Below are 24279 nucleotides of genomic sequence, written 5' to 3'. Positions count from 1 at the left end.
TGCAATGGATGCGGAATGAGGCACATTTATCACACCACAAAGTCCGATTCAACGTTAGCTACAAACGCATGGATGCCTTGTGGAAAGTCATGTGATTTTTCCTCAGGCCTGGATGGAGAAACTTTCACAGCAAAGCCTCTGGGGAAGTGGTCCACCTCAGATCTCGATCTAGTCAGTCATTGTTGAGTCTATAAAGCAACAGCATCAGATTCAGCCACCGAGCCAATTCTCCAGGCAGAAGAGGTTGGGAAGGAGAAGTGGTAGAAAAAAATGCCGAAATGTATTTTAACTAGGTGACAGAATGTAAAGAGGAGCTTGAAGTAAACATTTTTTCTACTTTTACTGACATAGCCATGATTTCCATGGGTAGGGCATTGGAGAATACTGGAACGCGAATAAAAATTATGCATAACCTGCTGACTTATTTTTAGCCCTGAGCGACGTAGTTTTCGGGAAGGAACATACTGTACCTCTAAGTCAGCAAGACAGGAAGGTTCTAAACCATGTCATATTTTATGAGAAAGAAACAAAACCTTAAAATCACATTTCGAGTGGACCGGGAGCCAATGCAAGTTGGCCAGTCTATGAGTAATATGATCAAACTTCCTTGTCCTTGTCAAGAGTCTTGCTGCAGCATTTTTGCAAAAACCACAAGCTTTTTAGACCAGACACGGTAAGACCAGAAAACAGCATGCTACAATACTCAAGGCGAGACATAACAAATGCTGGAACATTGATCTTTGTGTCACTCATGTACAGAATAGGCTGCAGTTCAGAAAATTTGTCAGGATGAAAAAAACAGTTTCAGTTACATCAATGTGCTTTTGAAAGGAGATATTTGAGTCAACTATAACCTGAGGTTTATAGGGGATATTATTTTTTTTAATAATTCTGAGTTGCATCCTTGAACAACTGCATGTGTCTAATACATCGCTGATTTCAACCAATCACGTGGGTTCGTTTTAAAGACATGCATCGTTGGGTAGCGGCGGCATAACAGTGAAAACTAATGTATTTGCATGATACTGCCAAGCGGCAGGATATACATACTGAACAAGAGAAGGCCAATGCAGTACTCCATGAGTGACACACTAACTATACTGAGAGGTCACATTACCATGGAGTACATGGTCCGTCCTTTACTTTCTATAACAAGAAATTGCTCGAGTTCATGTGATCATTAAGCTGTTGTGCTTGAACATTTTCAAGAATTCTCTGGATAAATGGAGGATAGAATGGCCAGGGGGTGCTTGAGCGCATACTCATGTTTATTCAGCAGGAACTTTGGAAGCAAAGGCAGTGGGAAAGCAAAACAGCTAAAGATCCTCGTTGGCGTCCCAAGTAATGGAGTGGCCAAATAACAAAAATATTTTCCGGCCTCTCAAAACTTAAAAGTAGTCTCAAAAATCATAATAATAATAGTACAAGTAAATTATAGAATGTAGGGAGAGACTGCAACGTTTGTCACTTCAGATGTGGTAGGGACATGTAAGAAAATATGCAACTTAGGCTACGTTGTTGGTTTTGGAGCATTGTGCAATACCATAAAAATAAGAACATATTATAAGTCTCACCTCTTTGGTCATGTTGTCCTGGACCAGGCTATAGAGAGGCACCACGCGGCTGACTTCCAACAAGACAGGGATAGGCGAGGGTTGTTCGCCGCCCCTGCCACGGCCTCTCGCCACCACACCTCCTGCCGCCGCCGCCGCTTGGTGGTGGCATAGGTGGCAGCTGAGTGGGCAGCTGCCCTTCTCCTCGCAACGGATCTCCACGCCATTGACAGCATCATCGGACAGCAGCTGGCTCTTCTGCAATGCCATCAAGTAGCTAATGAAGGGCACTGATTTCAGTTCATGATGCCCGCCAGCACCACCAAGCCCTTGTTCTGTTGCCTCTGGAAGAGAGAGAGAGGGAGAGAAAAAACAAAACAAGGACCGGTATGACAAACAGCTTGTATAACAAACAGCTTATGGTCTACATCTGGATTGACTCTCTCGCTCAAGAACAACAACCACTAAACCCACCCTGTCATCAGCTTTCTAAAGGGTGGATGGCAGGAAGAGGGGTTTTCTCTCCGTAGAGTCAATAAGCAGTGTTTGATCTCCCCGTTGGAGGTGGGGTGACAGGAAAACAAAACCATTCCAGAGAATGACTAGACAACATGTGTGTGAGGAATCAAGAGTGTCATTGTCACATTGTCACTGCAACGGAATCAACAACCCTAACCCACCGAGAGCCCATAACATCAGTGACCCCTATTCGTTTATGAGCCACTTAGGTGTCAGTATATAGTCAACCCTAACTACCAGAAGAAGACAATATGTGAGGAATTTATGCCACCTCTCCCCCGAAAAAAAAAGGTTTGATAATGCCTATAGGTGCCACAAGCAGCATACTACTACTTTTGTCTAAATGTAACTCATCAACTCACTTCAATTAAATAAATTGGGAGGATGGATGGATGGGGAGAGAGCGAGAGAGAGAGAGAGAGAGAGAGAGAGAGAGAGAGAGAGAGAGAGAGAGAGAGAGAGAGAGAGAGAGAGAGAGAGAGAGAGAGAGAGAGAGAGAGAGAGAGAGATTATTGATCGATCGATCGATAGATTATTGATTTCCGGGGGGAAATTTAGGACTCAAATTCAGGAGCTCGCCATTATCCACATCACCATCTTCATTCTCATTACGCCCTTTTCACACATGACCTTTGCCGCGCATTCGCTTATGTGTGTTTGTCTTATGCAACAGTTGTCTTTTGACGTGCAGGTAGACACACAGACACAGACAAGAAAAATGGTGCCAATTTCCCCGGCCATTGATCTTGCACCAGCTTGTGAATTAAAAATGTCGTTGTTGGTTGCAGTATAATTACTCATCTGGGACACAACCCCAGTGGGTGGCTGGGGTTGCGTTGCCTAGGGCAACAACGGGCCAGGTGACGAATAGGTTCCATAGCAATGCAACACAAATGTTACAAGGTATGGATAATCATTTATGCTTGAATGTGTTGACTATGCCACACATATGTATATGTAAGTTATCGTTATAATGGGTACTCGTAATGGCACAATATAGTATTCAAATATATGTGTGATGTAATGTAACATTATAATGCATTTCTCAGTACAATATAAGCTTTATTTTATTTCAACATTATGCCATACTTCATAATAAAAATTAGGATAATAATCAAACATGTCAAAAATATAACTAACTACAAAAAGAAAAAATATTTACATTAGTTTTTACTATTCGCTTACTGTTCTAAACAGTGCAGTACTGTGAGCCAATTCGATTAGAAGAGTTATTCTGCCACCCAGTGGCCATTCTCTGCAATCTCGGGTCAAAAAAACATTTTAGCGCTTGGGCTCCCCTCTGCATGAATGATGAATGCTTTCCCAAGTAATATTAATATTTTTTTATATACTGATACAATTAATGTTGTAATTGTCCTGTAAATACTATATCAAATTCAAATTAGTGGGTTAGGGTTAGTCCTGTGCGTTTTTTGGTTGGTTCAGTAAAGTATAGCGGGCGTGAAACATCAGCGGCCAATCACGACAAACGCTTTCACATCACGCACACACGTAAGCACGTAAACGTGCGTGGGTGACGTCATTGCCTCTGCACTCTCTCCGGCGGACGCATTTGCAGAAAAGCTCGCACGTCTGTTTCAGCACATCTTTACTTGCCAACTTGCAGACAGAGGTAATCTATTTGTATAAGAGCATATTTTTCATGTACGGTTTTAAAAAAATGATCCATTTTGCATACGAAATGACGGTGTTGCATGCACTCAATGGTGACGTTTGGCTTGTGTGGCCTGTCTTGTTATTAGCCTGATTTTATGAAAGCTGCTTGGCTTTGATACTTGCACACACCGTCTGCATGCTTTTTAAGCAACCATTTAGCATGATACTCCTTTAGAAATTGGCTTGAAACGTCCTTGTTTGCACGCCTTAAACAAAGTGTCATTTTATCCTCTCTCGTATTTTGACGTATTGAGACAAGCGCTTGCATTTTACGCCCAACTCTACTACTGTGTGGGTGATGAGATATGTTCTATTTTTCTCAACATTTTGTGGTCCTCAATATGTAAACTTCAGAAAAATGAGCATGCAAAAATGAAGGAAATGATTGCATTTTCTATTTACTCTGCAGTGGTCATATCCAAATATTCATAGAAAATATTCAGAGAAGATTTTGCCTCTTAATTATGATTGAATAGCAATAATACAACAATGTGGTAACGATCTCATATCGTTAGATTCATTTAGATTTAGAAATGTCACAAGTGGCGACCCAAAGAAGAACCCAGTCCCATGTTTCATTCTTTGCAACCCTAATTGTTCATCCAAACAAAGCTCAACTGATTGACGCACCCTTGCCACGCCTAAACAACATTCCACCAACACTGTTCATGTCATGGTAACCTATATGTTTTTCTTTCTTTCAGGCAACAAGCCATCATGGCAGCAGCATCGTACCCACTTGATCCAGATCTAATGAGGGAGGTCCTTGAATGTCCCATCTGTCTGGAGACCTTCAACGAGGACCAAATGAGACCGAAACTCCTACAGTGTGGTCATACTGTGTGCCGCCATTGCCTGGAGAGGCTGTTGGCCAACACCATCAACGGCGTGCGCTGCCCTTTCTGCAGTAAGGTCTCACGCATGAGCAGCATCTCGCAGTTGGCAGACAATCTCACAGTGCTCAAGATTCTTGACTGTGCTACGTCGTGCGGCGCGGCTGCCGCCGCCCTCATGTGCGCGTCCTGCTGTAGCCGCCTGCCACGACAATACTGCCACGACTGCACCGTCGTTCTCTGTGAGCTCTGTAAAGTCGAGGGCCATCTACATCGTGGTCATTCCGTTCAGCCTGTACGGATGGCGGCCGAACAACGTCGGAAAGAACTTGGCGGCAAACTTTCCGCGCTACGTGATATCGTAGCGGAAATCCAGAAGAAAAAAACAGCTATTGAAAACATTACCAAATCGTTAAGAGCAAAGTACAGAGTGGTGCAGCGGGATTACACGGCAGCTGAGCTGCAGCTTCAAGAGGATCTGCGCCGCTCTCGGAGGACATTCGCTGCGTCAATGGCAGAGGTACAAAAGCTTAACGGGCAGGTCCTTGAGGAGCAAACGTACCTCCTTAACATTGCGGAAGTGAAGGTGGTCTCGTGCTGTGACTATCTAACCATGCGGGTGAGGCAGAGCGACATCAGCTTGCTCCGGGACGATGGAGGCGGGTGTGAGGACGAGGAGCTCAACCTCAAAGGAACCTTGCCCACCGTATTTCAGCTGCACGAGCCAGAGTTGATCCGGACGGAACACTCCAAACCAGCAGAAGTGGGCCAACTGACCACAAGCACATTCACGGTCAATACAGAAAATTCAGAATGCACTTTAGATATTCCACTTGAAGGTGACGTTGAGGGTCTAGACGGGGCTGTAGGCTGCACAAAGGGACCAACCGCCGATCTCTACCGAGATGTTGACATGATTGCTGCGGTAGATGACAGTATAAGTGGCTCACCTGGCACCTTTAAGTCAAAGTCAATGGACGCAGGGGAGGAAGCACCGGGAGGTGCATGTGCAGGCCCCCCGGTGTGCCAGTTTGTGAAGAAGATGGGCTGCAAAGGAGCTCTTCCCGGTTCTTTTAATTTACCGGTTAGCATCTGCGTAAGCCAGCACGGCGAGGTCCTTGTGGCTGACCGTGGCAACTACCGAATCCAAATCTTCAACCGCAAAGGTTTCCAGCGCGAAATCCGCCGAAACGCCAGTAGCATTGACAACTTTGTCCTGAGCTTCCTCGGTGCCGACCTGCCGAACCTCATGCCCTTGTCCATCGCCGTTACGCCTCAGGGACTGATCGGCATCACTGACAACTACGACAACTCGGTCAAAGTCTACACCATGGACGGGCAGTGCGTGGCCTGCCACAAGAATCAGCTCATCAAGCCCTGGGGCATAACCGCCATGCCCTCGGGACAGTTCGTGGTGTCGGACGTGGAGGGCGGAAAGCTCTGGTGCCTTGCCGTCGACCGCAACCTCGGCGTGGTGAGCTACAGCCGGCTGTGTTCGGCCGTGCGGCCCAAGTTTGTGACGTGCGATGCCGCCGGAACCGTCTACTTCACCCAAGGCCTGGCGCTCAATTTCGAGAAACGCCACAACGAGCCCCACCTAGAGGGCGGCTTCTCAATCGGCTCCGTGGGCACAGACGGCCAACTCGGGAAGCACCTCAGCCATTTCTTCTCCGAGACGGAGGACTTCTGCTGCATCACCGGCATGTGCGTCGACGCCAACGGGGATCTACTAGTTACGGACAGTGGCAGAAAGGAAATCTTGCAGTTTCCCAAAGAAGGAGGCTTTAAAATTCTCATCCAGGAGGGACTGAACTGCCCTGTTGGGGTGGCCACCACACCCAAAGGGCAGCTATTGGTGCTGGACTGCTGGGACCATTGTGTCAAAGTCTACACATACATTCAAAGAAGGCACTCGTCCACCTCCTGAAAGCGTGTGCCACACAAAGCGCAAAAAGGAACCATGGTTTTGTTGGATGTTTGGAAAAAAGTGTACGCAGAAAAATTATTTAACTTATTCTCACAATAATTTGCATAGGCCAACGGAATTTTAAATGATGTCACGTATGAGTTCATGATCTTGCAATAATCTTTATATTTAAGAATACAGGCACAGTTGTCCCATCCAAATACATTTCTGTTATTGGTTAAGATTTTTAATATGTGAACAGTAAAGAGAGTTAATAGCATAAATTTGGGGCTCTTAGCCCGTGAAGCACTTTATTGTGGACTCATTGTATTAATTGCATGTTGACAGCTTTAAAGTTTACTGTGCAGTCGCTAATAAGTGAAAGATGTTGGTCAACTGCATTCAGTAACAATCAGAGAGCATGCACAGTACTCTTTGATACACACTAAATGGGTTATTGTTTGCTGTGGGGTGTGTGGAATATTAGACTAGTCTGTGTGGATTTGTGGGTTTTCATTCATTGTCTATTTTTTTTTTTTTTTTTTAACGATAGGTAGCTGTAAACGTCTACGTTTCCTTAAGCCTAATGGAAGCGAAACAGAAGTGAGTCTAGAAAATGTCAAATAACCGTAAGTGCAGGAATGAGCATAATGTCAACACACAAACAAACTTGGAAAATTGCGAGAAATCCAGCAAATTTATACAAAATATATGTTTTGTTTCCCAATGTTCATTGAAGATAATTGACTAAAATGGACATGACATTTGTAGGGAAACATCAATAGGGCTAAAGAGTTTTTTTTATTTTTTATTATTTCTTGTTAAAAGATTTAATATCTTCAATATTTGGGCAAAGAAATGACAACGTACAAGATGATATTTGGGCACCCTATTCTGTATCTACATCCTGTATTTCTCTGTGTTCAACTCCTACATTGTCTTGTCATAAATCGTATCTACTCCTAGTCAACCAACCAACAGATAATATTCTAAATAGTCAGAAGAAAAGTTTCTGATTATTCTATTCTCAACTAAAAATTCACAGGGCACCTTTTGTCAATTGTTTTGTTTCAGTACTTGTGAAACACTAACAGATTAAAAACACTCCACCTCGTCTCAACACAAGAAATATTCTATACGCAGTAAACACAATGGTACGTAACTATATATGCACACCTTGCCTCGCTTTGTCAAAACTAATTGATAGATTGCTCAAGGTATTGAGAAAAGAGTTTATTTTTGTGGTTTCCATCCACGGTAGTCGTATTTGTAGTTCAAGAACCAAAACATTCAAAATGGCTTTCAGTATAATCAAGAGCGGTTATACGCAATGGCAGACTACAAACTAGAATATATTTTTTAAACTAAACATCATTATCATTGAATATTTAAAACTTAACACGTGGCTGTGTGAATGGCACAAACAGTACCATAAACTTTAGTTATTTTTTTTATTTGCCAAATCCTACATCATATAGGAACTATGCCTGCTGTAAAATGCACCTTCCAGCCCAGGTTGTGTTCTTGAGAGCACATTTATTGAGCCTTAAACATGACTGGACCTAAATCATTGCTACATACACACTGTGCATGTTTTAGTCAATTAGAAAAAGAGATGGAAATCATTACATCCAATCTGTTGTGTTTTCTTTGGATCTTTGTGTTAGTCATAACTCAAGTGGTCACAGGCAGGAAATTTATATATATATTAAAAAAAAAAGTGTCCTTCTGTCACTGTGCTAAACAATGTGTGTCATTTTTTTAATCAAGCAGCATTTCATCTAGCTATTATTGTAGGAAACATTTGTTTTTGGTGTGTGTGCTGAACTCCCTCCCTTTTCCCATGTCTCAGGTTCTCTGGAGCATGTGAATTTTACAATGTGTTGAACACATGGATAAAACAAAAGTATTGTTGTGTATTGTTGATTCTTGAGTGCAATAAACGTTTTTGAATCAAACTTACCTTTTAACGTTGTCGAAACATTTTGATGTGTTCTTCTAAAATAATTCAGCGTATTACAGATGCTTTGAATATTAAGTCCAACTTTTACTCAATGTAAAATTGCATAAGTGTCTTGTGTATTTATTTGGTCTCACCTTTCTGGTACTGGAGCCAGAGCTGCTGCTGAGCCTTCTTGCTGGGGAAGTAGATGCTGCAACTGAGCTCGGAGCCGTACAGCGCCTCGGACACGTAGTGGCTGCCATATTGCCTGAGGAATGCCAAAAGCTCCTCGCGCGTGCTCTCGCCTGACAGCGTCTTTAGAACCTTGGCGAAACCTAAATGATCACGAAGGTAGAAATAAATACAACTGTCATACAACGAGAGTGAGGCATGCTGTCTACTATTGCTTGCCACTTAACCCACAGAGTTGATACTCTAGGTCAGGGGTGTCAAACTCATTTTTGTCACGGGCCGCATCTCAGTCCTAGTTTTCCTCGGAGGGCCACAAACTAATGAATAACTAGTTTTGAAATCAGATACTAGTAAAAACTGTTCAAATATTTTAAAAAGACCATTGGTAATAAAAATTGCAAACAATATCTTTTTTTTTTTAGACAATTTGTAATTTTAGTAATGACAAAGTCGATGCAGATTTTTTCATGGCGGGCCACATAAAATCATATGGTGGGCCGTATCTGGCCCCTGGGCTCTGAGTTTTACATCTATGCTCCAGGTTAAAGAATCACTGATAATAATGACAACAGATGCGGTAATGCTTCTTTGGCTGACCTGAAGCAAGGGTGATGGAACTGAGCTTGACTTTGTACAGATTGCTGCGCACTCGCCACTGCTGAATCATGGGATAGCCCGCGGCCTCGTTGAACTTGGCTACACCTAAAAATGATGCACAATTCCGGACATGAGATTCCAAGGATAGCCAGACAAATAGAAAATAAAGCAGACAATGAATTACAGATAATAGACAGAAACAAATAATCAACAAATGAAAAAATAAGGTAATCATTGTTAATTTAAAAAAATAAAATAAAAAACCTTTTTCTTTTCTAAAAAAACAAAAAACAAACTCATAATAGATATTGGCAACATTTTAAATATTTTATTGAAAAGTATTGAAAAGTATCTAATCTTCCACCATACAAATTACTGCAGGAGCATGCACTGGAGTTGTTGCAGTGCTGCTTATGGACAAAATATTAAGAAGATTATTGACCAACTAACTCATCAATTATTATTTTTTATCATTTTCTACGGATCATTGTAGCTAGAAAACAAGTTACTGTTCTGTGCTACATGTAGCACAAGCTCATGGAGTCTCATTAGCTCCACGATGCATCGACAGCTTAATGATTCACTCATTATTATGCCAAACACATGTAGTTTGAAAAAAAAAAAAATCCCTGCCTGCAGTGCTCATAGTCCCAACAAACACACTCACCTGTGAGGAGATCCTGATTTGGCAGCGGTTCTGATAACACACCTCTGCATTGTTCTTCAACCGGCAGGGGAAGAACCATGAGGCCGTCGGCTAGCTGGGGGAAGTCCTTAACGAAGTTGTTATCTCTGCGGGGAGGAACAAGGAAGATTAACCCACATCAACCTGTGATGCATACTCATTTATTCAAAAGTGGAGCTCTGGTGGAGCTAAGAGGGGGAAAAAAAATAACTCAAGGGAAGATGCATGGAACAGAAGAAAGTCATCTACTACTAAATTAATTAGATGCTGCTGTTGTTGGCAGCACCTCTGGCGTCACTGGCACCAACAAGTGCGGGAGGGTGTGTGGGAGGGGGGGGGTGGGGGGTGAGTTTAGTAGCAGTGTTGTTGTCCGTGGTGCTGAAAGCAGAAGCTCCTCGTATGCAAAAATATTAGTAATTGCTCATGGGGGATAAAAGAGACAAGAATTGACCATTCAGAGTGCTCTTAATTACAAAAATGTGTGTGTGTGGGGGGGGGGGGGCATGATTGTATAACTCTTTTGGTCAATGTTCGCCCCATGAAATACAAGAGAGGCCATTTCAGAAAATAAACAGTCATGAGGGACAATGGGGTGTGTATGAGTCCTCTTTTGTTCGATGGATGAACTGCTTTGGGCTTTTTATAGTCGAACGAAGCCAGCTCGCTTCAATTTCCTCGACAAAAAGACAAAATGTCCCCGCTGCACTGCACGAGCTCAGACGTGTGCTGTGGAGACCCAGGGGACTGTGATTCACTCTTTTCCATCTTCTGTAGCCTTCTGCAAGCACAAAGCCTTGCGAGTCTCATACCAAAGTCATGATTGAGTCAAAGGCGGGCAAAGTGAGTATCAAGTAGTGCTTCAAAGATGATTACAGTGGATTAATCCTCACATTTAAAGCACTGATTGTAGAAAACATAGATGGTACTGTTAATGCTTTGACCGACTAAATCCAAGTTTGGTTACCCCACAATGACACAGAAGGACACACATTGTACGAAAAGCTCACCCCTATAAGATTGTATGAGTAAATCTTGTTTTCAACTCTGTATGACCCTCATTGTCTAAGCAAGCTAACACAGATATATCCATGGATCCCTACAACTCCCAAATCACCGTGAAGGTGCTTCTGGGAAAACATATTTGGTAGATTCTGCAGGAAAAGAGTATTGTAGGAACATTAGCTTCAATCAAGTTAAGGCAGAACACTCAATGATCCAAAACAGCTTCCTCCTAACATGCAGAGTTTAGACGGATAGCTAATAATAGTTTGCTTTACGTTGTCTGCAGTATTATCACATTGCTTGATTGAATTCTTCCTGCTTCTTAATAGTGTCCATCATCAACAGGTTTGCACGCCATGAGGCATTTCAATGACTGCTGCATCTTCAGGCAATGAATGGGTCCGCTCAACAATGCCAACACTGTAAGCCATCCAGGATCCATGTGTGGCCAGCACTTTCCAAGACTCCTTAATCCTTCCCACAGGAGCCGAGTACTAAATACAAATCCTTCGCACGCTGCACCACAAAGAACTCATTGTCAAGTGTTTCAATCTGCTAATTATACAACATCACTTTTATGCGACTGAATGGCATTAAGGTTCGTTAATGTAGCATTTAGCTGGGTATATTAAATGATAAAAAAAATACAAAGAAAATAAACAATATATTTGTTAGTAATGAACATATTTGAAATAAAAAAAACAAGATTATGCTATAATACTAATAATATAATAATGACTGTGAGGGCTGGGCACGTTTTTTTATGTGTTGATTTCATTATAATTAGGTTTTAAAATAGATGTTGCTGTATTTTATTATGTTTTTAATTCAGGATGTATGAAATATAATTGTAATGTATGAAATTATTTTATGTTACTTAGTGAAATTCAAATTACTCCTAAAAAAGGTCATTTGCAGCAAGAACAATGACTATTGCAATTACAGCAGTGAATCAAGGAGGAGCATTAATACACCAATACTCCACTAGAGGTCAGTCTTTCTCTGCATCAAAAAAAGACCCTTATTTTCAGGTAGGATGCTCAAAGCTTCATTTTTTTCTGTGCTTTATATAAGACTGCACCATGGTCTTACTTTTTGATTAAGAGCTGTTGTGCATCAAACTCTCTAAATGTATTCATAGAGCACCAATACAATCACGTGGTAATAAATGAAACTGACACACAAGAACTTTAGCGGGATCAGAGAGGCCATTCGTGGAACAGAGCTGCCAATTCAAGAGGTGGATAGGAAATAATTATATTTCCAACCGAGGCGGAAGAGAAGACTCCCAGCCAATACCATCATGCTGGCGGTACTACAAGATGTTTCCCAACTATGCAAAGTCTGATTCCAATGTCAACTATCGGCTGTTTATTATAGTCATAGGGAATTTAGAAACGCAACCTCTATGGTAATGCGCCTGGCTACTGAAGTTCTTTTCCACGCTAAATTTGACTTAATTGGGACAGCAATTATGCATGTTACTGTCAAGCTTAGCATAAACTATTGTTACTGTGGTTAGCTTGATTTTTTCTTGGCAGTGTAAACATATATAAGTGGGTACTCGAAGCAGAAAGAAAATGCTTTGAGCATCCATCCATCCATTTTCCGTACCGCTTGTTCTCACGGGTGTCGTGGGCGTGCTGGAGCCTATCCCAGCAGTCATTGGGCAGTAGGCGGATGACACCCTCAACTGGTTACTACCCAATCGCAGGGCACACAGAGACAAACAACAATCCGCACATGCACTAAAACCTACAGGCGACTTGGAGTGTGCAATCTGCCCACCATGCATGTTTTTGAGATGTGGGAGGAAACCGGAGTACCCGGAGAAAACCCACGCAGGCACGGGGAGAACATGCAAACTCCACACTGGGAGGACCGGAGCCGGAATCCCGAGTAACTCGTGGACTCGTTTCAGCCCTAATTGAAATAAATGATGTACCTTAGATTTTTAGATGTCTCATGTTTCCCAATTAGAAAATAAAAAAACCCCTGATAATTCATACTCTATTGCAAGCCAAAATGCCAAGACAAAACATTGACGTCTAAAATATGACTATTTTCCGTGTTAAATGCTGACTTTAATCTTGTAATATTATGTCTTATACACACAAAGAAATCCCTCCCCCCCTCTCTCTCCGTCTGTCTCTTTCTCCGTTATTTTCAATACCAGTAAGGGTATCAGATATGGGTCACTGAAAATAATAGTAAAAACAAAGAAATCTGATAAAGTCACGAGTTTGTAAGAGGGTATAAAACCAGTAGTGTAAATGTAGCCTAAGGCAAATAGAGTCTCCAGATGGTCCATATCTTGCTCCATCTTCTCCTCATTATGGAAAAAAACCCCGCTCTTTCAAGAATTTGATCGTTTTTAAAAGATAAGCGGCAGCTGCAAGGAGATTATCATAATTGTACTTTTGAATGTCTCGACGTAAAAAAGTCATCTGATGTCTCACAATCTTCTCCCTCCGTACATCCAGTGGCATAAAAAATACAATAAAAAAGGCACAAAAAGGCATGCCGGCAATTTCTGCGGCTGCCTCGCTGTTTGGCTTCAACAATGAATGACATAATTAGCTGTTGTGCCAAAGAAAGACACAGAACAAAAAGGAAATCGAAAAAATACACAAAAACAGCAGACAAAGTTGAGTGGAGATTCCAAAGATTCAGTTCAATTAAAATAACTGGAATGCACATCACTATTACAAATGAGTGCAGACCGCTACAGGTTGCTAACTAGGAATAGAAGACTGGTTAGTGACATGGACTCTTGCTCGGTAAGACTTTGGTTCGATCCCAGGTATGAGCATATATCCAAAGGTTCTTTTAGAGTTGGAACCTCGCTTTGTGTGCGTACGCATTGTGTAAATACATAAGATGGCCACGCCCCCAGGTTGGCGGAGCAACCCCAACTTTCTGATTGGCTGTTTGATCCGTGACGTCACTTGGACACTCCATTAGGTACACCGCCATTTTCAGGTGTTCCTAATAACAGGCCACTTTATTAGGGAAATATCATGGTCAAAGGTCACAGGTGTCAAGCTCTAGTCCTCGGGGCCGCGTTCCAACAGAGCTTGACACCTGTGACCTTTGACCATGATATTTCCCTAATATTCCTTGTTATTAGGTACAAATGACCCTGTACCTAATGGAGTGTCCAAGTGACGTCACAGCTCAAACAGCCAATCAGGAGGTGGGGGTGAGGGCGGGTGTGGCACTTTTCACTTTCACTTAAGCTTTTTCCCTATTGGCCTGTGATGCACATCACTAGTACAAAACAGTGCATTGGACCACAGCCTACAATGCTGAAACAGCCGACTGGTTAATAACACGGGCTCTTGCTCACTAAGATCTTGGTTCGATCCCCGGTGCGAGAAAATGCTTTTATTGTGCAATTAAACCTTTATTTACTTATTCTTTTTTTTTTTTTTTACCTCGTGTTGTGTACCTATTGAAGTGTCCATGAGGTGTACCTACACATGTTATATAAAGCAGTTAACCAAATGTCTGATTTTTATGTTTTAATTGGCGAATATAAAAACAAGGAATAAAACACCAGACAAGTTTTAACATAAATGTTTATTAAAATACTAATAATAATAAAAGTAAATTTCAAACCAGCAATCCAATGTGAAATTGCAGTAGATATATTAGATAACAATATTTAGGCGTATATATGCATACACGTTATTCAAAAACTACTACAAGTGTAAGAGAATCTCCCCGTTGTTGCATAACGGTGCATCCCTTCATGCAATAAAGTTAGCAGTTAGCTTGGAGAAAACGCGCATAAAAGAAGTGGTGATTCAGTGAGTGGTTCTTTCTTCCCTTGGCAAATTGTAAATCGACATTCTGGCTTACATAGTTCACGCCAGGAGGGAGACTCAACACGTTCACTGACTGATCCGTTGATGCACGGGACGGAAGGCTGTTGACCCATTGCAAATGGGAAAGTCAGGATGCGTTCCCTCACTGATCTGTTCTCGCGATGAACTGGAAATGCAAATCATTCACTTAATGATTCGTTCACTCACAGATTCGTTCGTTGTGAACGTGAAATGCAATTCACGACTCGTTCGTGAACGGGAAGTCATTTTCTTCTTTGTTTTCTTTTACGGCGAGGTGGCACCAGCTTCAATGCGCATTACCGGTACCTACTGGTTGAAGTCATATGAACTGAAAAAAGAACGAATCACTTTAGGGAGTTATTCGTTCACTCTCGTTCACTAAAAACAAAATTGTTCTTTTGAACGAATTGTTCACTCACGAGCCCACACTAACAGCAACACACACATAAACTGAGTATGTGCCGATGCCACAACATGAAATCTCAAGATTCTCCGAATTGCCACGCATGCACGATTAGCAAGTGCTCGGTATAAATACTCGGTATTTAATGTTGAACAATTTCCCACGGCACAGCTGAACATCTCTCACGGCACACGGTTGGGAAACACTGCTTTACAACAATATGTTGGATGTGCCCTCACTAGTCCAAACACGGCATTCTGATTAATATTCATCTCAGGGGGTGGCCATTTTGCTGTCGGCTGAAAATGACATCACAGTTGCCTGGTCATAACCAATCACAGCTCGGCTTCAGATAATTGGTGAATCCGGTGGATTTTGTTTTTGTTTAATTCGGATTCCACACACGAAACAATAATCCGAACATTGTCGGCTGCACAGACCGTATTACTACAATGAAAATGTTGGGGTTGACTTCCCCTTTAAGAAGAGGGACATCGATTTCTTGAAGTTTTCACTGTTCACAAAAATCCAACTGAAGATTTGAGTAGAGTGCACATGCAAAGTACTCTTCAGCATTCTTTTTTTAAACCTTACTGTATACAGCACAAAAACAAATCACATCCCTCCCCTGACTTGTACATACAAGTGAAACACAGTGTAAATATGCATCCTTTATTCTGCCACATTGGAAGCTGTCTGCCTTTTGCACAGCGTGGAAATGAACTACCGGGGCCAGGGGCATTACCATAGAGATTGCGCGTCCAAATGTAGAGTAAGGAAGGAAGGAAGAAAGGAAGGAAGGGGAGAACACAAGGCAGCTTGGTGTACAGCTAATTGGAAGACATTACTTCTTTTTTTATCTCTCATTTTTTGCATCTTGATGCTTCTAGAAGTTGATTTATCGCTTGGACAGCATGCATGTCAAATCTGCTTTTCTGAGGAGACCGGCGTAGCAGATATGGTTGACTTTCTGTTTAAGTGGTCCAAAGGCATCCAAAAATCAGTCAATCTCGTGTCGGGGGTGAATTCATTTTAACTTTGCAGGAGATGCTTTGGAGTAAATGTATTGATTTGTAACCCCTTTTGAGGCCACAGAAAGGCAACAATAATAAATACCGTAATTTTCGGACTATAAGTCGCGATTTTTTTCATAGTTTGGGTGGGGGGGCGACTTATACTCAGGAGCGACTTATATACATATATATGTTTTTTTTTCACTTTTTGGGGCATTTTATGGCTGGTGCGACTTATACTCCGGTGTGACTTATAGTCCGAAAATTACGGTATATATAATTGTTAAAAATATATAATTTGCTTCATTAGTGAAACTAATACACCATTAGTCATTTACAACTTTATGTGCATTAGAAAGCCTTCCACAAATGTGTTTCCTTTAGTATTGTTGTGAGGCCACTTTTGCAAACAATCTATTCAATCAATGAGTAATTAGAGATAGACATCCGGGACAATTAGCTGTCATGTTGTCTGGCAACCTGCCAGTCAATGTCAAACGACCAACTGCGATCATGTGGCAAAAAAGTCATTTGCCATTTCCTTTCCACTGAAGAATACAAAATACTAATACTGCCGCCAACTTCATGAAAGTAAGAAAAAAAATATTATGAATAATGTATGAAAGGTACATAAATGCTGGAAAAGTAGGATGAAAGGACAGAGACAGATAGCAAACCCGAGGGGAAAGTGAAATTGCAAACAGCGGCAGTACGAACTTCACTGCCTCCCTCGCCAGGAGTTCATTAATCAATACTAAAACCACCTAGCTTCTAATTCTTACTTTTTAGCCCAAGTCCAAAAAGAACTCTTCCCACAGCTTTTTTCTTCATTAAAACCTAGCAGGGTGCTGAAGGCATCTATCAATGCCAAGCATTGTTAGCTACCTCCTGTGAGGCAACTCCATCAAATGTTGACGCTTTGATGCCTTATGTTGAATATTCTCATTTGTCACCCTGCGGACCGCTGTCGATTCAACTGACAGCCCTGCAAGGTGATTTGAGCTGTGCACAGTCTAGAACGGACTCAATCGCAGCGTTTGGGATTGTGTTATTTACAACGAATGAATGTTCAGTGAGACAATAAATGCAAAAAAAGGGCTGGAAATTGCATTCTCACCATTCTTGATTTTATCTCCTGTGTAGAGAAACATTTGGCTTGAGTCTGCCACTTCTCACCTCATATTAAAAATGTATTTTTATGTTGAATTATCAACAGAAGGGGACTAGGTGAACATATGTAGAGTTCACTCTTTTTTTTTTATATATATATTCAACGCTCAAACAATCGAAGGGTTCTTGAGTCAAAACAAGAAGCTTGCTGAATTTTAGAGCTTCAATCAGATAGTGGGGGTGAGGGCGGCAAATCGTAAATCTACATTCTGGCTAACATTGTCACAGGAGGAAGACCCAACACGTTCACTGACTGATCCGTTGATGCACGGGAAGGCAGTTCACCCATTAACTCGTTCGCGAATGGGAAAGTTCCCTCACTGATCCGTTCTTGCGATGGACTGGAAATGCAAATCACTGACTCGTTCACTCACAGATCCGTTCTGTTGGTGAACGAGAAATGCAATTAACGACTCGTTCATGAACGGCAAGTGACGTCATTTTCTTCTTCGTTTTGTTTTACCGCGAGGTGGCACCAGCTTCAATGTGCATTACCGACACCTACTGGTTGAAGTCATATGATTCGTTCACTGAAATAATTAGTTAAACGATTCGTCTGAACAAATCTTTTGAATGAACTGATTCTAAAGATTCAGTTCACTTATAAGAACTGGAATGCACATCACTAGCTGGAGCTACATAATTACTGGGAATTACATATTGGAAGCGAGATTCACAAATTGTCGTAGTCGTGTGCCTTTCTTTGAGAAATGTGCAGTTGATCAAATACCATTTTGCCGTCACATATGATGGACTACAGTGGACACATCGTCTCTGCATGAATATTAAGTACCCCATTGACTTTGGTGTGTCACTTATGCACCATCATAAATTGTACGCTGGCCGCTTGTTTGCTTGGGATGACAGTAATTGTAGTTATTCCAAGGGTGGCAACGGTGAGTTGCTAGGCAATAATTAAACAACGGCTGGCTTTCTTGGTTTTATATTATTGGAAAAGCTGAGAAAGAAAAAAGGCAGTCGGCCTTCTGAGAATTTCCAACAAAACATTCTCCTTGACAGTTGAACAATAAAGTGCTTTAAACTCGGTTCGGTAAACTCAATGACTCAACAGAAAACTGATACACACTGCCAGCTTTCGTCAAATATTTTCTCCAATACAAAAGAAAACAGCTGAAGAAAAATGGTAAAAAGGTGCACACTACAATCACCATAACGTATTGAAATGTTGAAACTCAAGTTTGCAAAATCACCCGTAATGTATAATAAAGCCAACAGGCGCCTTTTGACTGATCAATTCAGACCAAGTATTGAGTGAGACAAGACCCACACGGGGTGTTTTATTAGCAAAAAATATGTTCCAAAATAGCGACTACAGATACTTCCAATATTCTTCCAGCATATTGTCGCATTCCAAGTCTTACTGCGCTCAAGGTGTAATGGAATTGCTCTCAACCGTAACATTTACATTAACACGTGCAATTTTATCACAGCCCCGGAAAACACCATCCACGAGAAATGGTAATGTTCTGTAATTCGATAACGGTAAAAATTCCTTCCCTGAGCCTGAGCAAGACGCCGAGTGAGATCAATTTGAGACAAAATGTATGCAACGGAGTCATAAATCATAAGACTTTCTTTCTCTCTTTTTTTTTTTTAAATACAGTAGGCTCTGACTGGAAAAGTCACAGGATTCATCTTCATCATCTAATATTTCATTTTGCATTGCCAAAGGCCTCTCTGTTGATGTGGGAAACAGCAAAAAGTGGAAGTTGAAGGCTTTGGGATATGACGCACATCTGCATATCAAAGTGAAACAGAGGATGAGGTGGAGGGGTGGGGGGGAAATTAGGTAAATAATAGCCTGCATTTACATATTGCTTTTTTTTTTTTTTTTTAAATGAGAGCGCGTGCACAGGGAGCCAGGTAGTAATACGACAAAGCTTTTGTTCCTTTAACAAAAAAGTCGCAGTGGATTTGATAAGCGGTCTAAGTGAGCTGACTCACGCATGTTTAATTAGCGGGAAGTGGCTGGTGATATCATACTCGTGGGCTCCGCTTGTCTGGTTAGACTGACGGAGATGGGGGAAAAACAGTAATGTAAATATAATGAGCTCATAATGAAGAGGTGGCAGCTCAATGGGGTTTTAACACAAAAATATTTTGTCCATGGCACCCTGCATCAGACACCACTAAATGTAGTACTTGTAAAATGAATCGTAATTTTAACAAACTATTTTACTGGATATCAAATCCCTTTAATACGTATAAGGTACAGGGAAACACCACTTTATTAAACATGCCTTTAAAATAATCGAATAGGGCTGAACGATTAATTTTGTGAATGCGATTTGTGTTGCGATTATTTTTCTTCAAGGTTCATTTCCCATGTATTTTTCAACAATTAATCTGTATTACAACAAACTATCAAATCAATTATGCGTGAAGTGATATTAAGGATAGGAAAAGTCAGATAATGTCGTAAATTTCTTCTAATTTAATAACGGATAAGCGCCAGCGGGTATTACAACTTTTCGGTGACCGCGAATATCTCGAAATTGGGGAATGCATTATTTGGCTAAATTAGAATATTTTGAATTAGTGAAATTGATCTGTGCATGTGTTCAGCTTCTTTGCAGAAAGAAAGAAGTGAAGTCTCAATGCCCTCCATCTCCTCATTTATAGAATGTTTTTAATTTGCGATTCTAATTTCCAGGACAAGCTTTCTTTATCATTTCAAGTGAACTCGATATACAGTAGGAAGCCAAGGCGGTAATCGGTGGCGGTAATCGGAGGCTTCGCTAATTGGCTCCTTAAGAGTGCTGTTGTCCCAAGAGGTATCTTGAAGGATAAGATGCAGACAATTTATGTATGCACCCGTGGCAAGTCAAACTGAAGTAATTTAGGTAATATTAAATGAATAACAATGAAAAAATGTTCAGGGGGTCACTGACTATATTGGATTTTCCCTTCAAAATTGTATAAACTGCAAAAGAAAATTCAGCCAGAACAGAGACTGCATAGAAGAAAAAAAAAACACTGGAGGAGAAAAAAGTTCTGTTTTATTAACTAACATCAACTGGAGGGATTTACATCTGAAGGGTTAAAAACCCTGGATTATCTTTTTCCTAGCAATTTTGAGGTTATACGCCAAATTACTAGTTCAAGTACCGAGCAATCAGTGACTGGCAGACGTTCACCAACATCCAAATAATTATGTCAGAGATAAAACAGAAACCGAGCAGGAAACAGAAATGACTCTAAGCCGTGATCACAGCAATTCCACTCTGGTGCTTTCGGGGGAAAGACACATTTGGTTAAGCATCTTAAAGGGGGCAAACTATGGGAAATGACTTTTTAATTGATTGGATGCAAATAATTGGGTCCATCAAGTGCCTGGCCACCCATTAAGTGAAATCACACAGCCAAGTAAATCACTGCACTGGAAGCATGTGTGCACAAAAAAAAACATGAGTAGGTGAGGTTTTGTGTTTTTTTTTTTTTAGGAATTTTGTGGAAAATGCATATGTGTCCTTTAGGCAGTTTCATGAGACAAAAATGCACTTGTAAGCATCATGAATGTTTCAAACAATTCCTGAATCATATCGTTACACGATGCACTGACCGGTAAGCCTGAGGGTGCGTTTACCCAAGCACAACTACCAGGATGTGGGAAGCACTGGGGTGGGCGGGGCAACCCACTGATGCTGTGTCCTTGAAAAGCATCAGTGTAGTGTGTATGCAAATGATTAAATAGAAGGAAGTCAGAGAGAGAGTGCGTTACTGCCCGGGCGTACTTCGGCATGGATACTCTTATCACCCACCATCTCGCTTTCATCGCATGCGACTTATCAAGGCGCAGCACCTTGGAGGAGGAATATGACCAGTTTTACTGGAGGGAAGCCGCCAAGAGGGGATAATGTCTCAATCCTAAATCTTCACGAGTCTCTCATCCGCTTGTCACGCAAGGAAAAACAAGTGGTACGTGCATGGGTATAAAACTCCCCGTGGCAAGACCTATTGAGAGATGTTGAGCCTCTTTTCTCCCGACTGCATCTTTAAAACTGATAATAGGTGGCTGTTACGTCCCGAAAATGTCTCTTCAGAGACGTGGAGAGTAAACACCAAAGTGGTGAAGAGAGGCTCAAAGGGAGGATCATATACTCGATATATAACAGCAGGTGAAGCTGACAAAATAATGAGGTGCAGAGCAACGCCCCATGAGGTCGTACAAAATGAAACTTGCCAAAAATATAGATCACATAGCAGGAAAACTGATTTTGAAACGCTGTCCCCTAAAGTGACTGGAGCAAAATTGACTTGGGTGAAGCACAAAACCTCTTTTCTTCTACTGTAGTGAAAAATCCAACTTTTTACATAATGCATTTATCTTTAATAAAACCATTTATCAAATAACATAATATAATAATCTTTTTCTGCCTAAAATAATGAAATCCTGAGGGAGGTTGTCAGATGAAAACGTTAAACAAATTATCATAAGTCATCTTCGCCACTCACAATAATATTTGTTTGGACTCATATTTTCTCAGTATGTAAATGATGTGTGTAAACATGCACGCTAATTACCGGAATGTCATTTGGAAGATCTGTCCCAGGTTGACTTGTTGACTTTTGTTGTCATATCCATGCAGCATCTCGCCAAACAAGGTCACGTTGAAGTGGACGGCCTGCCGCGGACATTTCGGACCCTCGCAGTTTTCTGACTGCAGCAGGCACGAGCGACCATCTGCCGCCAGTTTGTACTCCTGCACACATCTGAGGAAATGATGAGGGTGACGTGTCAGCGTGAGGTATAGTTGATGGGATAACAAAATTTAACAGACATAAGACTGCCGCCTCGCTTGACTCCCAGACTGTCCCTCCGTTAGGGAATAAAAGAAGCTAATGATATGTGACGCCATCCCCAAAGCGAAGCCCCGCTCAAGCAGGATTAGAATATCCTTCACCTGTCATTTTCTTACTTTTTTTGCTGAGCGTCCTCCGGGTTTACGGTATGAGTTATGCAAATGGATTCGCAGATGGCCATCGCCGCTTCTTGGAAGTCGGTAGAAATTGTCGAAATCATGACAGCCAATTAAAGGGCTTTTCTACAAAGTTAATTAACGGTAGCTATTACCATACAGAGCTTTGCCAATATGTTATGAATTTTTCCATTTACATCTCCCTCGCATTGATTTATTCTAGCGGGCTAATAGAATTGTCAATGTCATGATCAAGCTCATATGCGACAAGATGAAACGTGATACAAGTGTTGCTGTGAAATTATCATACTACGTGGACTCATATGTTAAAGGCGACATATTATGGAAACTTCACCTTTTATATAACAACAAGCTCTGCAGAAGACGGATTACGATCCAGATTATTCAAATGAGGCATATTGGAGGACAGACACAGCATTGCGGAGCGTTGCCCTTATTTAAAGTCTTAAGAACTGCTTTGGATTGTTGGAGGAAAAGCATGGGGACAACAAATATTCAATCTCAGCTATGAGGCAATGTGCAAGCCAATTTGTATTAAAATGCAATGATTTTCATTGGAGTTTGTTGGAGCTCATTTCTATGCGGCCTGAAAAATTAATGAAATTGACTTTTTTTCAGAAAATTTTCATTTCTAACATTGCTCTGTAATTGCCTGACGAATAATGTCATCTGATCACCTGAAGCCAACTGGGATAGGCTCCATTTCTCAGCAACCCTGAATAGGATACATATTAGAAAAAATGGATGGATGCATGAAATTTTAGCATATATTTATTACAATCCTTATTTGGGTTTATTTATTTTATTTTTTGATGAACTTTTGTGCAAAGCCAACACTGCTGGGATATGAGAGGAGTAACTGGCTTACAAATGTTGTTTTATGACCCCTGTAATGGGTTAAGTTGCATTTGGAGGAAAATAATATAAAATCTCCAAAATGTCAAGGTCAGACAACTAGCTGGTAAATGTTTTTGTGGGACACTGTTGAATCATTTAGTTGTTTATTCTCACCCGCAGTACATGAGCACATTGCTGGAGCCGGGCTCGTCTTGAAGGGGCACGAGCTGCTGGTGACACAGCTGCTCGCAGCCTCCGTTAAAACCGTCCGTGCAGTCGATGCCCCTGGAGTAGTCATAGCAACCAGAGCCATCTTTCATCGGCCTCAGCCCGCTAGGACACTGCTCGGAAGACACAGGCAAAGAGGAGGAGACGGAAGAAGGGTGATAAGGGAGACAGAAGAAGCGAGGAAGGCACAGAGGTCAGCACATGCATTTTAATCAGGTGCCACTGAGGAGGCACAGGTAGCGGCAGAGATCAGAGAGGAGGAGTGAGCAGCGGATGTCAAGAGAGAGGGAATCAAAGAAAAGTAGAAGCAGGAAAAAAAAAAAACGTTAATTAAATTGTGCTTCAGTTCGATCGACAACTGAAGTTTCCCACTTGAAGGTTGCTTTTATATCCTAACAACCGGCGCAACATATTTTTTTGTTTTCTTTCATTTATAATACCAGAGAGGCATCCTTTGAACAAAATGGTATTGTGGATTAAAGATTGTTCTTTAATGCAAGCACGTTTTGACTCAAAATAAATTGCCATTCCAGGAAGATACGATTCACATAGGCAGGGTACATACATATTGATAATTAAGCCAAATTTGGTCAGCAAAAGCCCAATTGTTGGATGTCTGAAAACAAATTATATTGAAAGATCATTCTGTGGTGCGCTGTACGTCACTCAATCATTTCAGAAAACTAGGTAAAACATTAAAATTGTATTTACGCAAAGATATTTTTTTGTGTGTCGCCAGGCAAAAACACTGTGTTTTTGTCTTAATAGTATTTTATGATTTTTTTTTTAATTCATTTTTTTGGGCATTATTTGAGTCTGTTTTGCGCAAACACACGTAGTAACCTTTGTAACACGTTGTGATTACACCAGGATTTCAACATCTTTTTGGGGGGGAAAAAAAAAATGAAGA

General features: G+C 41.3%; 2 protein-coding genes across 2 annotated transcripts in view; one reads left to right on the top strand and one right to left on the bottom strand.

Moving 5' to 3' along the window:
• Positions 1-24279, bottom strand: part of LOC133163558 (astrotactin-2-like) — a 155025-nt gene that overhangs the window by 32622 nt on the left and 98124 nt on the right. Inside the window, exons 12-17 of the mRNA XM_061293591.1 lie at positions 23316-23482; positions 21889-22077; positions 9887-10011; positions 9220-9324; positions 8586-8765; positions 1575-1897 (exon numbers count right to left, since the gene is read on the bottom strand). Coding sequence (XP_061149575.1) covers positions 1575-1897; positions 8586-8765; positions 9220-9324; positions 9887-10011; positions 21889-22077; positions 23316-23482 — 1089 coding nt within the window. The remainder of the gene's footprint in view (positions 1-1574; positions 1898-8585; positions 8766-9219; positions 9325-9886; positions 10012-21888; positions 22078-23315; positions 23483-24279) is intronic.
• On the top strand, positions 3595-8450 carry trim32 (tripartite motif containing 32). Its single transcript, XM_061293590.1, has 2 exons — positions 3595-3705; positions 4454-8450. Exon 2 carries the CDS (start codon positions 4467-4469, stop codon positions 6507-6509), a length of 2043 nt encoding a protein of 680 aa, XP_061149574.1. The 5' UTR covers positions 3595-3705; positions 4454-4466; the 3' UTR covers positions 6510-8450.

This window comes from Syngnathus typhle, linkage group LG12 (assembly GCF_033458585.1).
Source record: "Syngnathus typhle isolate RoL2023-S1 ecotype Sweden linkage group LG12, RoL_Styp_1.0, whole genome shotgun sequence".
In the NCBI taxonomy this organism is placed as follows: domain Eukaryota; kingdom Metazoa; phylum Chordata; class Actinopteri; order Syngnathiformes; family Syngnathidae; genus Syngnathus; species Syngnathus typhle.
The sequence above is the reverse complement of the archived record's forward strand: the minus strand, read 5'-3'. Positions and strand labels throughout refer to the sequence as shown.

Coding starts and splice junctions, on each gene's coding strand:
- trim32 (XM_061293590.1), top strand. CDS start 4,467: ATGGCAGCAGCATCGTACCCACTTGATCCAGATCTAATGAGGGAGGTC.